Source organism: Cucumis sativus, chromosome 2 (genome assembly GCF_000004075.3).
Source record: "Cucumis sativus cultivar 9930 chromosome 2, Cucumber_9930_V3, whole genome shotgun sequence".
In the NCBI taxonomy this organism is placed as follows: Eukaryota; Viridiplantae; Streptophyta; class Magnoliopsida; order Cucurbitales; family Cucurbitaceae; genus Cucumis; species Cucumis sativus.
The window spans coordinates 12,290,180-12,307,811 of record NC_026656.2 but is presented as its reverse complement, the minus strand read 5'-3'; the positions used below and the strand labels follow the sequence as shown (position 1 = coordinate 12,307,811).

Genomic DNA, 17,632 nt, shown 5'->3' with positions numbered 1-17,632 from the left:
CATTCAGATAAGTGATCTTCAGAGCTTATTGAATCAACTAATTTCATCATCCTCTCCGCTCTTGCTGTTTCATCAGGTAATCGATGGCTTCTTGATTCTGCCTGTTGTAATCATATGACCTCTGACTCTTCTCTTATGTCTACTTCTAGCCCTACAAAATCTTTACCTCCTATTTATGCTGCTGATGGTAATTGTATGAACATCTCTCATACTGGTACCATTGATACTCCCAGTTTACATCTTCCCCATACTTACTGTGTTCCTAACCTGACCTTTAATCTAGTGTCTGTTGGTCAATTATGTGATCTTGGCTTAAATGTTTCATTTTCTCCCAATGGTTGTCAGGTTCAGGATCCGCAGACGGGACAGACGATTGGAACGGGTCGCAAAGTGGGAAGATTGTTTGAGCTCACATCACTTCGGGTTTCATCTCCTTCTTCCATCTCTGCTTTCAGTCACTGATTCTGACACATATCAGTGGCATCTTCGTCTTGGTCATGCTTCCTCTGAAAAACTTCGTCATTTAATTTCTGTTAACAATTTGACTAATCTTACTAAGTTTGTTCCTTTTAATTGTTTGAATTGCAAACTTGCTAAACAACCTGCCTTATCTTTTTTCTCAATCCATCTCTAATTGTGATAAACCTTTTGATTTAGTGCATTCTGATATTTGGGGTCCTGCCCCAATTACTACTGTTCATGGTTATCGCTACTATGTTTTATTCATTGATGACTACTCTCGATTTACATGGATTTACTTTCTAAAACATCGTTCTGAATTATCTCGCACATATATTGAGTTTGCTAACATGATTCGCACTCAATTTTCCTCTCCCATCAAAATTCTTCGCACTGATAATGCTTTGGAATATAAAGATTCCATCCTTCTTTCTTTTCTTTCCCAACAGGGCACTATTGTTCAGCGCTCTTGCCCTCATACCTCTCAACAAAATGGACGTGCTGAGCGCAAACATCGTCACATTCTTGACTCAGTACGTGCCCTCCTTCTTTCTGCCTCTTGTCCAGAAAAATTCTGGGGTGAAGCTGCCCTTACATCAGTATATACAATCAATCGTCTCCCTTCCTCTGTCCTTCAAAACACCTCTCCGTTCGAAAAACTATATGGTATTTCTCCCGACTATTCTAAACTCAAAGTTTTTGGTAGTGCCTGCTTCGTTCTTTTACATCCTCATGAACACAATAAACTTGAACCACGTGCCCGTCTCTGTTGTTTCCTTGGCTATGGCACCGAACACAAAGGATTTCGTTGTTGGGACCCTCTTTCCAACCGACTCCGGATATCTCGGCATGTCACCTTTTGGGAACACACTATGTTCTCTCGTTTTGTCCTCCTTCCACACCTCTTTCTCTAGTCCTCAATCTTTCTTTACAAATACATCTGTTGACCTTTTTCCTCTCTCTGAACCCACTTTGGATACTGAGCTTGCACAATCTACACCTGCTACTGCAAATCCGGATCCACCGCTTGTCTCCGATGATGTTCCTGAATCGCCACCAGCTACTCCTCTTCGTCGCTCTATTAGGGTAAGAGAACCTTCCACTCATCTCACTGATTACCATTGTTTTTCCACCATTGTTTCCCTTGTTGAACCCACCTCTTATCAAGAGACCAGTACTAACCCAGTATGGCAGAAAGCAATGGATGAAGAATTACAGGCCCTTGAAAAGACGCACACTTGGGACTATGTTGATTTACCTCCCGGTAAAAGACCCATTGGTTGCAAATGGATTTACAAAATCAAAACTCACTCTGATGGAACTATTGAACGTTATAAAGCTCGGCTTGTTGCAAAAGGATACTCACAAGAATATGGGATTGACTATGAAGAAACATTTGCCCCTGTTGCCCGGATGACATCTGTTCGCAGCTTGTTAGCTGTTGCTGCTGCCAAACAGTGGCCTCTTCTTCAGATGGATGTCAAAAATGCATTTCTTAACGGCAACCTATCTGAAGAAGTGTATATGAAGCCACCTCAGGGAACTTCTCCTCCTCCCAACAAGGTGTGTCTCCTTCGTCGCGCTCTATACGGTCTAAAACAGGCTCCACGAGCTTGGTTTGCCACGTTTAGCTCCACCATTACTCAACTTGGATTTACCTCCAGCTCTCACGACAATGCCCTTTTTACACGACAGACAACTCATGGTATTGTTCTTCTCCTTCTTTATGTTGATGATATGATTATTACTGGTAATGATCAACAGGCCATATCCGACCTACAACAATATCTTGGTCAACATTTTGAGATGAAAGACCTTGGATCTCTCAATTACTTTCTCGGTCTTGAAGTCTCTCACCGTTCAGATGGTTATCTGTTATCTCAAGCGAAATATGCATCTGATCTAATAGCGCGCTCAGGAATTACAGACTCCACCACATCTTCAACACCGTTAGATCCTCATGTCCATCTAACTCCGTTTGATGGTGTTCCTCTTGACGATGCAAGCTTGTATCGGCAACTTGTTGGCAGTCTTATATACCTAACAGTAACTCGCCCAGATATTGCATATGCTGTTCATATTGTCAGTCAATTTATGGCTGCTCCTCGAACAATTCATTTCACTGCTGTTCTACGCATACTTCGCTATGTCAAAGGCACCTTGGGACATGGTCTTCAATTCTCATCTCAGTCTTCCCTTGTGTTGTCGGGATATTCTGATGCTGATTGGGCGGGGGATCCTACTGATCGACGATCCACTACAGGATACTGTTTTTACTTAGGTGATTCTCTCATCTCATGGCGTAGTAAGAAACAAAGTGTTATATCTCGTTCCAGTACGGAATCTGAATATCGTGCTCTGGCTGATGCTACAGCTGAACTTATATGGCTTCGGTGGCTCCTTGCCGATATGGGTGTCCCTCAACAGGGTCCTACCCTCCTCCATTGTGACAATCGTAGTGCCATTCAGATTGCTCACAATGATGTGTTTCATGAACGTACAAAACACATTGAAAATGACTGTCACTTTGTTCGTCACCACCTCTTAAGCAACACCCTCCTCTTACGTTCTGTTTCTACTATTGAACAACCTGCGGATATCTTCACCAAAGCCTTGCCATCTAATCGATTCTGTCAATTACTTACCAAACTCAAGTTGATCGCCACTCTACCACCTTGAGTTTGAGGGAGGGTATTAATGTAAATTCTGTAAATTAGGCTAATTACATTACATTAGGCTAATTATATTACATTCCTTAATTATGTTGGATAAGTTAGCTATTTATGCATCATTTGATATTCTTGTAATACATAGAAATATCAGACATTGGTTCGGTTCCTATTTTAGTCAAATTGATTAGTTTGGTTTAGTCTGTGATTTAAGGAAAACTGATCTAATGTTAGAAGATCGAGTCGATTCCATGATTATAAATTCATTTTCAGGGTTGGACTGAAATAAGACTAAGCATAACAATATTCAAAATCAAATAGGTGAAATAGCTTTTGATAGTGAGTTATCAAGGAGATTGAATAATAACACCAAGAAAATGAGTGTTGAGCATGAATACCCACAACAATTAATATTTTGCCTTAACAATTAAGACATGAAATATCAACATGAACTTAGCTCAATTGACACTTGTATGTATTTATGAATAAGAGATCTCATGTTTGACTGTTTTTAAGTATCAAACAACAAAAATATTTGTTTTTAAATATATGCATTGTGTTTGGTTAATTAACCATTTGGTTCAAATCGTAGATGGTGTAATATTTATTTTCTCACATTTTATATGAAATTTGATGAAGAATAACTTTCAAAATATTTTCTCCTTATAAACATCAATTTTCTTTACTTTTTAACAATATACAACATTTTAAATATACCTTTCCAAATCTATTTCAAAATTCAAAGTTAAAAATATGTTATTTTTTTTAAAAAAAACACACATTATATATATAAATTAGTTGCTCATATACATATTACATATAGTAAGATAATTATTATTTTACACACTTTAGTGTTTGTTGAATCATGTGTTCTTCCACATATTATTCTTCTAAGTTCTTCCATAAGAATCACATGTTCTTCCACATATTAATCTTCTAAGTTCTTCCATAAGAGGTGACAAATTGTTTGAATTACATTTTTGAGTGTTTAAAATATGTTTGAATTACATAGTTAGAAAGTTACACTTGAGTAGTTTTAAATTATTTCGAGAATTAAGTACCACTTAAACCTTTTTTTTTTTTTTTTACATTTTGGTGTTGTTTTTGAGTTAGGAAAGTACACTTGGACATTTCTATGTTATTTTGAGATTTAAGACATTTAAAAGGTGATTTTTTTGTATGGTTTTTAGTTTCAATGACACACTTGAAGTAGTTTTCACTTAATTTGAAGGTTCATATGCTTGATTTAGACACTTTTTAACTTGTTTAATTTTGGCTTTTAAATGGCTACACCAAAGTTTTTTCTTTTTTATTTTGTGTTTGGTTATTAGCTTGAAAGTCACACTTGGCCGGCATTTTGAAAGGATTTTTTAGACATAATACATTTTTTAGTTGATTTTTTATTTGAAAGTTACACTTAGGCACTGTGAAAGGATCTTTTAGACACAATACACTTTTGAGTTGATTCTTTGTATGAAAGTCACAATTAGTCATTATTAACTTTATGTTCATAGTTGAAGTGTTAACATCCATCATGTATATAGTGGTTTTATGTTTAAGACACTTTATAGTTGGGTTTTTGAACCTTTTGAGTTAGAAAGTTGCACTTGAATAGTTTTAAATTGTTTTGAGAGTTAAGTGTCACTTAGACCATCTTTTAATATTTTGGGGTTGGTTTTGAGTTAGGAAAGTACACTTGGACATTTCTATGTTGTTTTGAGATTTAAGACATTAAAAATGTGATTTTTTGTATAGTTTTTAGTTTCGATGACACACTTGATTAGTTTTCACTTAATTTGAAGGTTTACATGCTTGCTTTAGACACTTTTTTCTAACTTTTTAGGTTGATTTGACACTTTAGCTAATACGTTGTCGAATTTTGCTACAAGGTTAATTTTTTGTCTGTTCTATTTGAAGATGACTAGAGATTGGATTAAACTAAAAATTAGATTTTCAATTGATTATATTGAAGGAGTTGCTCAATTTATGAAAGTGGCTAAGTGTCATGTAAATGATGTGGGAAAAACTAGGTATCCATGTAAGTATTGTCAAAATTCAATGACATAAGCATTAGATGGAGTAGAGCCCATTTATTTACATATGGATTAATATCTTCTTTATAGAATAAATTGGTTTATCATGGGGAAGCAATAAAATTAGCTCGATTTAAACATGGTGATACCTCATTAGAAGGTGGTAGATTAAGTGGAGAGTCTAATGTTGGCGATAAGGACGATAATATTTTAGATATTCAATAACAGTGAGAGAAGAAAATTTGGATGACGGAGATGGTTTTGATGATGAATTTTTAAAATAAGTCATAAATTTTTTAGTGAAATTGATGTATGTCAATGTTCGCAACAAATCGTTTGATATGTTACTAAAGTTGTTGAAAGATGTCATTTGAATTGATACCCAATTTAGGCACAAAATAGAAAAGTTTTTGAAAATATCGTTAGATCTTAGAAAGAATAAAAAAAATGCTCTCATTCATAACTTTTTACACCAAATTTATTTGAACACGAAAATAGAAAAAATTTCAGCAAAAAAATAGAAATGAAATCATCACGATCCCTACGCCTCTTCTCATAGAAAAAAACCCTTCTTTAGTTTAATTCTCATCTCCGGTCACGCTCCACCTCCCGCGAGACCTCACGACCAGCTCCTCGCCGGCACTTGCATACGACAGAAGACCCGCGATCGCAGCAGAAACCAACAATCGGCCGTACGCTTCTGCCCCTTTTCCATCTCTCTATCCGTTCATCAACCAACGTCCGACTACACCTGCGCCAAAACGCATATCAGCAGCTCAGACCCATATTTTTCTCCCTTTCGAAAAGGTTCGACACCTTCCCCACTTTCATTCGACATTAGATTTGAGTTATCCACTTCTTAACAGCTTCTAAAATCTTTTAAAAGCCGCTTTGAACTCCTATCGAACACTTTTAAATGTTATAGCTTAAGTTCTAACCTTTACAACTCCCCTCTTTTTAGCCAATCTCGTTTGGTGAGTTCTGGGTAGTAAAATTTGGTTTAGGATTTTTATTTTCGTTATTCGAAGTGCTGTAATTTAGTTGGACCCTCGAAAACTCTCTGCTTCTAGTTTTGTTCGTAGTCTGGACTTCAGTTCTGAGTGTTTGAATTAAGATTTAAGGTTGTTTTGGGTAAATGCATTCATTTTGAACGTATTTTGAGACTGAAAAAGGTTTTGAACCAATTTATAACCTTGGGACCTTGTTTTTAATTATTTAAGGAGTCTTTCCAATAGCTTAGGAGTGCAGTAGAAAGGTAGGTAAAATTCTACCTCGTGGTTCTGCTTGTGGCATTCTCCGTAATCTTGCAATTTGATCTTAGTATGCCTGTTTTTATTTTAGTTTGTGATTTATAGATCTTAGCTAAATGCACTGCTTTAATGAGTTATGAATATACTAAATTGTGAAGCACGATGTTGTGACTTATTCAATGTTTGGTTGTGTTGTTGGATGTTTGATGTTTGATGACGTGCTCTTGAATTCTCACTCCACAACTAAGAGACTGTTCTTTTGTAGTCTTGTTTTTTGGCTATGATGTAGGGCGTTTGGCTGAAGAGGAACTGTGAAAATTTTTGTTAGGTGAATTGGTTAGGGGAGGATATTTGGGATTTGATTAGATTGAATTTTTTTTATGGGCGTATACTAGTAGGACGTTTTTTAATTATTAGCTTAGTACTATTCTTTTGGATTTGAACCTCGTTTTGCAATTGGATGAGGAATGATTGTTTTTTGAGCTTCTTTTTGTACGCCTTAGTATATACTTTCTGTAAATTGTACTCTTAGAGAATTTAATGATCATATCCGTTAATCAGACACTGAAGATACATATATATAGGCAACTAAGAAACCCTAATCTAGGGAATTTAAAATTACAATAAAGGACAATTGTACAACGATATAAACACATATTATAACAACATAAACACATACTATAACACTCTCCCTCAAGTTGGAGCAAATATATCAATCATGTCCAGCTTGTTGCTCAAATAGCTTTCTTGCTTCCATTTACTGCTTTGGTAAGGATATCTCCCAATTGCTTTCAGTCAGTTTTCACATATCTTGTAGATATCAACCTTTCTTGTATTTTATGCGAATGAAATGACAATTCACTTCCATATGTTTAGTTCGTTCATGAAATATTGGATTGAATGTAATGTGAAGAGCAACTTGATTATCACACCATAGTTTAGTTGACCGATCTTAGATAAAAGTTGATGTACACACACGATTTCACACACAGGTTGTGCCATAGCTCTATACTATGACTCAGCACTCGGACATGAAACTACATTTTGTTTCTTACTTTTCCATGACACCAAGATGCCTCTAACAAAAACACAATATCTAGAGGTCAATCCTCTATCTTCTCGAGATCCAGCCCAAGCAGCATCTGAAAAATATTCAACTCTTGTATGATCGTGATCTTTATATAAGATCCCACGTCCAGTTGCAACTTTTAGATAACATAGGATTTTTTCTACTACATCCCAATGATCCACAGTCAAGGAAGACACAAATTGACTCCCTATACTCATAGAATAGGCAATGCTAGGTTGTGTTGCTGTTAAATAGTTCAACTTTTCAACTAATCTTTTGTATGTCTCAGGATCTTGAATTAATTCTCTTTCCTTCTTTCCTTAGCAAGTTGCAAATTTGGTATCCTTGGAGTACTACATGGTATGACTCCTGGTTCACCTGTCTCAAACAACAAATCAAGCACATATTTTTGTTGGGATCGATAAATACCTTTCTTGCTTTTCATTACTTCAATACCAAAGAAGTACTTCAATTGCTCCAAATCTTTTATATGAAATTGACCCTGAAGGAAAGTTTTGAGAGAAGATATACCTAACACATCATTTCCAGTGATAACGATATCATCAACATATACAACAAGCAAAGTAATGCCATTGTCAGATCATCGATTGAACATAAAATGGTGAGACATACTTTTCTTCATACCAAAACATTCGAGTGCTTGACTAAACTTACGAAACCATGGACGAGGACTTTGTTTCAGTCCATACAGTGAATTTTGAAGGTGACATACCTTATCACTCTCCTCTTGAGCAACAGCCCAGGTAGTTGCTCCATATGAACTTTCTCTTGAAGGTCACCATGAAGAAAAACATTTTTATTGTTGAGTTGTTGTAAGGGCCAACTATGAGTAACAACCATGGAAATAAATAATCAAATGGAAGTTAAATTGGCAACAAGAGAGAATGTATCAGAATAATAAATCTGATTTATTTGGGCATAACCTTTGGCAACAAGACGAGCTTTCAACCGAGCCATTGTTCCATCGGGATTGACCTTTATAGCTAATACCCATTTACACCCCATCGCCTTCTTTCCAACCGGACGCAAAACCAGATCCCAAGTACCATTATCATCAAGAGTAGTCATCTCCTTATTCATTGCATTATGCCTAACCTTCATGAACAAAGTTAGGGATAGAGGTGGAGTCAAGAGATGTAATAAATGAATATGTGGGAGAGGACAACTGGGTATATGAAACAAACAAAGAAATAGGATAAGTACACATGCGTTTACCTTTGCGAAGGGCAATGGGAAGATCATCACTTGGTCCTGGATTAGATGGCAAAGAAATTAGTGGTGGAGAACATGAGTCTGTAGGTTGCTGTGGAGGACGCCTGGAGTAGACACGACGAACAGGTGGGCCGGATGGGAAGAGACACAAAGGAAGGTGGAGGAAAGGATGATGTGGGAGAGGTAATCTCATAGAAAAAAATAATGGTCAATCTCCCCTGACTTGAATTGGACAATGGTTGACTGAAAGGCAGAGTTTCAAAAAAATGTAACATCAAGAGATTCAAGATACCTGTTCAAAGTAGGACAATGAAAACAGAACCCCTGTTGAACACACCAATAGCTTAAAAAAATGCATTTCAAAAACTTTGGATCTAACTTAGTACGATGAGGACAAACATCCCGAACCAAACAGACACAAGCAAATGTCTTAGAGGCTATGGGAACAAAGACTTAGCAGGAGAGAGGACAAGATGTCACGTAAACACTTTTTAACTTATTTTTAGAGTTAAACAGTCACTTTGACACTTTTTTTGGATGTTTTTTATTTTATTTTGAGTTAGGAAGGTACACTTAGACATTTGTAAGTTGTTTTGATAGTTGGGACACTTTATAGGTGACTTTTAGTTGGTTTTTAGCTTTGAAGTCACACTAAAACCAACTAAAATGTTATGGTCACAATGAAAGTGCCTTTACTGTTGCAACATTTGACAAAAATGTTACGGGCACCATGGCAGCCTCTGCCCCTATTTTACTATGAATGGGTGCCTGAATAGTGAATATTCTATTGACTTGTATTCCCTAGGAAAATGGTATAAGTTTCTGTTTCAATTTCTAGGCTGTCTTAAAGGAAGAGAAAAAATGCAATCTTTTATTGAGAAATTATGGAGCCCAAAACCATAAAGACCCATTTGGTAACTAAAAATTTGAAAGAAAAAAAACTGCAACGTAGGTTGCTTGTATGGGTGGTTGCCGAAATTAGTTGTGGCTGGACAGAAAAATAGTGAGAAAAACAGTAGCAATTTTGAACTCTCTGCCGTGGGTATATTTTTAGGCTGAAGAAGAAGAAAAACCTTGCTGACTCGTGATTATTTTTTTCTGGCCATTGTGTACGTGTGTTTTCTCTCCATTCAAGAGTTTGGACTCTTTTTATAAGAGTGATTCATGAGCCTTCTTTGAGAGAAAAGTGAGAGAAATTTTACTTTAGTGTTGTGAACTCTTGGGTCACCTACATTGGTGGTAGAGAATTGCATGTAGCTCACACTAGATGAACCAATATAACTCGGTGTCATCTCTCTTCTCTTAAACTTGGTTTAGTATTGTTCTTATTTCTTAGAAGCATAGGTTAGTTTATCCATTCTTGTAAGCTTGTGAATTTCAAATTGTTTATTCTGCTTTATTTAGATTTGTAATATGATATGGGATTGCTAGATAATTTATATTAGTGAAATGAGTTGCTTAATTTGGATATAGTATTATTCCTACCAACTTTTGCATTAGTTTGAAAAGAGATGTATGAGCGGTAGGGTTTTGCATTCAGAGAATGCACGACTTGACATATTATGAGGTAAGGATCAGGCAGCAAAAGGATATGGAACCAGGCCGCAAAGGAGGTTTGGTCAAGCTGATTTGACAGTCTTCGTCCTAAATTCTGCTCCATATATGATAACGAGCTTTATGATTATGATGAAGTTATAGACATTGATAAATGATGGATTCTGATCATGGATTGACTATGAAGAAAGATCTCCCTTGGAATGATTCAAAACATGGACATTGGTGCCTAAACCTGTGGCCTCCAAATTGTTGTTTTTTATACATAAGTATTCCAAGGGTTCAAAAACCAGTAAGGTTGGTGTCAAAGGGCCTTGCACCAATAGGCAGCTAAGCGAACCTTGCAAGATCGTTATTGTTGATAGTCATGTTGTGGTGTTTAGAGGGTTAGAAATGGATTCTTACGATGATTGGTCCCTTGTTCAATATCATGTTTCATTTTGGGATTCGATTTTGAGGACTTTTTGTAATTTTTTAGGAACAATATTGTATAGTTGGAGTCTCTTTCTTTAGGGGTGGGGATTTTTTTGTATGCTCCTGTTTCCTTTCATTTATCCTTAATGAAAGCAGTTTCGTTGAAAAAGGAAAAGAAAAGATAGGTTAGCCATGGTGGGTTTTGGATCTTGGCAAACTTTATTTAAAGACAGCATTCTTGCATTACCATTTTCTCTAACCTGAGAGTTACCAACAAAAGGGCAAAAGGTTTCTATTTGTTTGCTTTAGAGTTTATATAGTCTGAAGCCATCCCAAGGTGTTGATAGCCAGGCTCAATTTAATAATCAGTTAGATTTTGGATTTTGAATTTTAAAAATTAAGCTTATAAATGTTACTTCGACTCGTAAGTTTCATTATTCTATTATCCACTTTTTACCCGTGTCTTTAAAACTATGCCAATTTCTTAAAACTAATAGAAGTAGTTTTGGCAAACTTTGTTTTTTGTCTTTGGAATTTGACTAAGAATTCAAAGTTTTTCTTCAAAAAAGGTAAAAATCATAATAATGAAATGGGGAGAAAACAAGCATAAATTTTTAAAACAAGGTTATTATCAGTTAGAGTCTTGGAGATAGGATTTTAGGAACTTGTGGCATTCAACGTAGAAAGGAGCAAACAACTCGGAAGTTACTTCACCCTTCCATACATTCTAATTCATTGGTGTAAATTCAAATACCATTTTAGCGTTTAGTCTTTCTTTATGTTGAAATGAACTGAAATTACATTTCTTATAGCTCAACTTTTTTGCTCACTACAGCTAATTTTTCTTTTTTTTGGTGCCAGGTTTATACCAATGGAACAACAGAAAGAGAAACCATCAACTGCTGCAAACCCACCCATTCCTTCCTGTCGTAAGAAGAAAAATGAAGAAGCTACATTTCTGGAGGATTTGAAGGATCACATCGACGAATTCATTAATGCATCAATGGACGAACACAAATCATGCTTCAAAAAGACTATCAACAAGGTTTACTTCTATATTCTTCTCTGAGCATCTAAAAAGAAATAAGTCATGTTCCTGAGGTATGTGGTGGATATATTTATTCACAAAATTCAAAAAACTTTTGGTTGGTTACAGATGTTCCGTATGTCAAAAGTTGTGGCAGATAGGAATTCAGAGACAAATGGAGTTGAAAGTTCTCTGCCTCTTCGAACAACAGTATCAGAATAAATTATCTTTTCTTCCTTTGTTCAAGTATAGTTTGTCTTCATCTTCAACCAACTGCGTGAAGTCTCATGATTCTTGTTTTTGATTTATTTCTACTGTTTATAGTCCATGTGAATTGCTACTGTTGTTTGTGTTTCCCTGATGAGCTATAAATAGCTGTTATATTTTGCAAAAGAATACTGTTTCTTGTTTGTTTGTTTACCTCTTGATGAATGAGAGTTTGCCTAATTTTAAGGCTTAACGTGTTTGTTTCTTAATTTTAGCTTTTGTCATAAACATGTTTTGAAACTGTTCAAAACTATAAATAAGTACTTTGGTCCCTGATTTTGAACTGGTTTCAATGTTTTGTTGTTATTATTGTTGTTGTTATTTTGCCCATACAAGGCAAGGGAATCGAACTTATTTCAGGGTTCAGGGAGTACAAGTACTATGTTAGTTTAGTTATGTTTAGATGTGGACCTAATAGGAAATCAATAAATTTTGAGGTTCTTTTTTTAGAATGCACTTTTTTTCTCCTCGTTTTCCCCTACTTTTTGCGTTAAGAAAAAAAATCTAATTAAAAAGTTGGAGATGTAAGTTACTATTGACTAGTTTCAACACAACAATTTTTAATGAGTGTTTTGACATAATGAAGTTTTGGTATTTTGAACAAGTGTGCACTATTATATTGAATTATACATATACTTCCTCATCCTTAGCGTATCGTTAATGAGTGTTTTAAGTGACGTACACGAGCACAAGCAGACGTGAGAGTCAGGAGAAGGGCGAGTTAGAGGTTGTGGAGGTACGTGTCAAACAAGGGAGGAAGAGAAGAGAAAAAAAAATATATAGGGGGAAATTAGTAGATGAAAAAAACGTAAATCAAATTGATTCTTCTACATTGATTAGCTCTTTAGTTGGGCAAATACACTTTCAAGAGGAAGAGAAAAAAAAAACATAAAATTGCAAATTTGGCTACATTAATTTTTTTTTTTCTTCTTTTTGTTATCTTAAAGGCAAAAACAGCAACCACCAATCCACTTTCATTCTTCTTAATTCCCTCCATTTGCTTTCAATTTCAACCAATTTAATGAAGTTTCATGTTTCTCATCCTGCAATAATTAAATAAGTTAGGCCCATGATTGCAATTTTAAAAAACTTAATTTAATTTTCATATTCATCCAATCACTTACAACCATAACTATTTTGATCACTGACATTGCTTCAATCTCAATTATTTGGCAAATGATGACATGACTTCAAATATGCATTGAAATTTCATACACTAAATGGATAAAGAATGAGCAACATTCCACAATAAAATAATTGTAATAACTAAAATGGATATATTTTTAAATTCAAAGACTAAAGTAGATATTTTGGTATCTTTTTAAATTAGTTTGAGAGCTAGTAGTACAAGAAGGACAAGCAAACACGACAAAAAGATCATTATTGTCATTTTTTGTTATATATATAATTAAAAAGATATACGTCATAAATAGAAAAAAAAGAAAAAGGACTTTAGTGATTTAGATAAATCAAGCGAATGTGTTTCTTTTTTAGTTTTTGACGAGAGCAACAAACTTAAACGAAAACTAAAAAATTAGAAATAAAATCTTATCAAATAAGATCTCAATTATTTAAATTAAGATCATTTTTTTAGATCATTTTTTTTCTTCAAATTTGCTATAGAAAATATATAATAATTTGAAAGTTTGGTGAATTAAATTTTGTAAGAAAAGAAATAATTAAGGAATAAAAAGGTGCCAAAAATGGAAAGAAAAAAGAAAAAAAAGAAGTGTATTGTGTTGTGGGGAGTAATGGGACTGTTAGAATACAATCCGACAAGTAGGATATTTGTCAGGAAAACAAAATATCAACATTAAAAAATTAATTAACTTGCTTTTAGTATAAGATTAGATAACACCAATAATTAATACATAATTGTTAGGGTTTATTATAATATTAAGAATGCAATTATTGGTATAATTAATTAATCAGCCCTATTGGTAGGAAACCACGTGACTGGCACGAGGTTTGGTTTCTCGTAAACTGTTGACTTTTTTTCTTTTTCTTTTTATATATATAATATATGTATATATATATAAAGAAAACATTGCATTTACCAATTGAGGTATGATTGGATTGCATGCTTTTCTCTTTTTCTGAAACCCATTATCCTCCAAAAAAAAAAAACCAACTTTCAAACACCATTTTCTTCGATTATATAATTATATACTATGAATGACGTAGATCCGACCCCACTTATCTTTGTGCAATTCATCTAGTTGTCACGTGACAAAAAAAAAATTTGTTTTTGCTACGTGATTGAAGGAAAATGTCAGAAAAACTTGTGCAGCTTGTAATAAAGAAAATTGATTTTTAATTGGTTTGTTTATATATTATAGTTTGATGTTTTTTTTTTCTATAAAAAAGACATGAAAATACATAGTGAGGGGAAGGAGATGGAGGTGAAAAAAGATGTATAGCTTTTTATAAGGTATAAAAAGGGAGCTGCTCTAAGGATTTTGAAGGAAAAGAACAATGTGGAGAAGAGAAGAAAAAGATAAAAAAAACAATTGAGATACATATGAAGAGAGAATCTGGAAAGCGAACCAAAATAAAAGTGAGTTGAAAGCGACTTAGAAGTTGGACTTTTCTGTCGTAAAAAATAACTTTTAAGAACATAGTTTAGCAGTTGAGACATTATTTTTAATATTTGGAAAGGTTAAAACTTCAAAAGAAAAAAAAAAAAGAAGGAAGGACGAGAGAGGTACCTTTGTTCTTGGTCTTTGATGTTAGCATTGGAGGTTGTAGGGGAGGAGGAGGAGGAGGTGTATTTAGGGAAAGGAACGCGGCCGGATTCAATGTGTTTGACATCTTCGACGAGACGGTCGAAGTGTCTCTTGACTTCGTCGGGGGTCTTGCCACCGCCGACGGCTTTGGCTACATTGAGCCAGCGATCAGGGGTGTCTTTGTCAAAGACAGCCAAAGCCCTTTCGAAGGCTTTGTTTTGGTTAGGAGTCCAAGAAGAAGAGGAGGAGGAAATGGAAGCCATTGTTGAGGGGCAAAAGTGGTAAAAGAGATTAATTGAAAAGGGGGTGAAGAAGAAAGAGTATGGAGAAGGGGGAGGGGATTTTATAAGTGGGGGCAGAGAGAGGGAAAATCTTTGGAAAAAGGGAGAGTGAGAAATTATTTTGAATGATTTGTTTACTTAAGAACCACAAAATGGAAGTGGAAGAGAAGACAAAAAGATGCACAGCCAGCAAATTTTGCCAAATACTTATGAAAATCTTAAGAGAATCAAACATCTTTCTCTTTCTCTCTTTCTCTATAACACTACTTTTCCACTCTTCTCCCTCAGAACACCCAACCATGCTCCTCTAAACTTTTCAGAACCTATCAATTTACACCCTCCATCTCTTAACTCTTGTTTTGTATCCTAAATTCCTGTTTATCAAACCTTATAATAAAATTTAGTGCATGTAATCAAAATGTGACTCTATTGTAATAAATCTAAATCGTAAACATAATTGGATTGCTTTTCATCATGCAATAGATCCTTAATCGTGAACATAAATTTTCAAATGAACCAACATAGACTCATTGTTAAGCTTTCCTTTGAAATTAGTCTCATTCATCAATTACTCCAATAACATGTGTGCATAATTGAGTTTTTTTTTCCATGGAAGGTCCCGTATATTCATAACATTTTATGGTTTTTGTTTCCTTTCAAGAAAAACTTATCTCAAAGATTTATGTGATTCAAGTTGCATCCATTAGATAATACATATATAAAAGTAACAATTTCAATTATATTTTCTAAACATTAAATATAAATCCCTTTACCTATTGTAAAAATATTTTGTGTAGGAATGAATGAAATATATAATTATGGGAAAAAGTGGGGGAATTGATTGAAAGCATGGGGGGATGTGAAAGGTAGAAAAACAACAAAGAAAAAAAATTGACTAATTTAAGGAAGACAATAGTTGTTGGGTTCAATTGTCTTACATTTCTTTGTTTACTATCTCTTCCTCTTCCTCTTCCTCTTCCTCTTCCTCTCATTGTAATATCACATTAAAGGGCCCCCAAATTTTGTCCTTCCTTTCTCACTTACATTTGCACCAATTTTCTAATCTTTTTTCCAATAACACTAATTAATATCAAACCAATAGTTGATTGTTTAAACGTTTTAATGGCAATTCTGAAATATTATAACTTATGTGTATAATTGAAAATTTGAAACTAATTATTGTAAAGTTTAGAAACATCATTCAAACGTGTCATTTTCTTTACATTTATCATTACTTTACAAGTCTTCGTCACGTCATTTTGTTGTTTCATTTTCTTCTTCAATGGAATATTTGATGAAATTAATGTTAGTTTTGAAACAAGTAAATTGAAATTACAAGTTGGTGTTTGGAAGGTTATGTTTAATAATTATTTGGTTTTTTCACCATTTTTTCTAGTGTGACTTTCGTTTTTCTCAACGTAGACATTTGAACTCTTAGCTAGATTTTATAACAATAATTTTTCTACGATTGACTTTTTTTTTTTCTTAAGTTTTCAAGTTTTAGCTACAACCATCGTTTTCACTAGTTTAAATATTAAAGTTATCTTTATCTAGTCCACCAAGTTAAAAAAAATTTCTTACGCTATAAGAATTTAAAAGCAGAGAGCATCTAAGATGGAATCGACACTCTAGAGATCATCAAACTTTTCAATAGAAAATTTTTTTCTTAGGTTAAGATTGGACTTCTCACCCAGGATATTCTTTGGTTCGAAACTGTCTTAATATTTAGTTTTTTTTCTAACATTTTTTTGAGAGGATAGAGCAAAGTTGCTCATGCTATTGCAATTTTGTCATCTTCTCTAGGTTGTTGTTTGATCTTGAAAGATGATTTTATTTTTCTCTCATTCTTAACAAATGTTAGGCAACAGGTGGTGGTCTTTCTGTTCTTTTGCTTAGTGTTTAAAAAATAATTAAGCTTCTCTCTAATTAGAGTACTAAATTTTTGTTGATCATATGCCCACATTTCCATCCATGTTTATAAGTTCAACATCAATGCTTTAATATTTATGTAGAAGAGTTGTCTTTATTTTATTTTTGTGCTCACAACATGTGGTGTCGAAAAATTCGAATTTCTAATCTTTTAGCGAATGGTATCATACACAAATGCCCTTTTATCTATCTTTCAAAGAAAAAATCAATTTTCTATGTGTCCTTGTCCATGCTAGCAATCTTTTAACTTATTCTTTCTTTTTTAAGTTGCCCATACCTTCCTCCTTTTACATCAAACTTTGATATTTTTCTTCAAGGAAAAAGCACAATAACTAACAACCAACCAAATCACCTAATCTCTCACCTCTATCATCTTCGAGAGTACTATGAAAAAATGTTACTTTAGTTCGATCTTTAACATGAGATATCAAAGTTGTTATGATGTGAGCAAATTTTTTTTACTTTTCAAAATGTGATAAAATGATAAAAAGTTGATCTTTAGATAAGTTCTTATCGTTTGAAGATCTTTTAACCTTTGTAAATTTGAATGTTCAATTTTAACTCTTAACATAAATTTAAAAAACTTAAATATTATAATTGAAAGTTGAATAGTGTAATTAAGTATCATAGTTAGTTAGTTGTAAAACTCAATTTTCAATTTGAAAGTAGAAATTATTACAAAGTTTAAACTTAACCCAAAGCAAAACCAAGAAATTATCTT

General features: G+C 34.0%; 2 protein-coding genes across 2 annotated transcripts; one reads left to right on the top strand and one right to left on the bottom strand.

The window, feature by feature from the left end:
• The first annotated feature begins 5,611 nt into the window (after positions 1 to 5,611).
• LOC101211034 lies at positions 5,612 to 12,265 on the top strand. Its single transcript, XM_004148795.3, has 3 exons — positions 5,612 to 5,968; positions 11,543 to 11,726; positions 11,838 to 12,265. Exons 2-3 carry the CDS (start codon positions 11,553 to 11,555, stop codon positions 11,928 to 11,930), a joined length of 267 nt encoding a protein of 88 aa, XP_004148843.1. The 5' UTR covers positions 5,612 to 5,968; positions 11,543 to 11,552; the 3' UTR covers positions 11,931 to 12,265.
• Positions 12,266 to 12,769: 504 nt separating this feature from the next.
• On the bottom strand, positions 12,770 to 15,095 carry LOC101211285 (transcription factor RADIALIS). The gene is made up of 2 exons (XM_004148796.3): positions 14,684 to 15,095; positions 12,770 to 13,018 (listed from the first exon to the last, which is right to left on the bottom strand). Exons 1-2 carry the CDS (start codon positions 14,962 to 14,964, stop codon positions 12,994 to 12,996), a joined length of 306 nt encoding a protein of 101 aa, XP_004148844.1. The 5' UTR covers positions 14,965 to 15,095; the 3' UTR covers positions 12,770 to 12,993.
• Positions 15,096 to 17,632: the final 2,537 nt, after the last annotated feature.

What these genes read in the sequence shown, in the direction of transcription:
- LOC101211034 (XM_004148795.3), top strand. Translation starts at nt 11,553, where the DNA reads ATGGAACAACAGAAAGAGAAACCATCAACTGCTGCAAACCCACCCATT. An exon ending in TCAAAAAGACTATCAACAAG is followed by an intron (nt 11,727 to 11,837) that starts GTTTACTTCTAT and finishes GGTTGGTTACAG; the next exon opens with ATGTTCCGTATGTCAAAAGT.
- LOC101211285 (XM_004148796.3), bottom strand. Translation starts at nt 14,964, where the DNA reads ATGGCTTCCATTTCCTCCTCCTCTTCTTCTTGGACTCCTAACCAAAAC. An exon ending in ATCAAAGACCAAGAACAAAG is followed by an intron (nt 13,019 to 14,683) that starts GTACCTCTCTCG and finishes TAATTATTGCAG; the next exon opens with GATGAGAAACATGAAACTTC.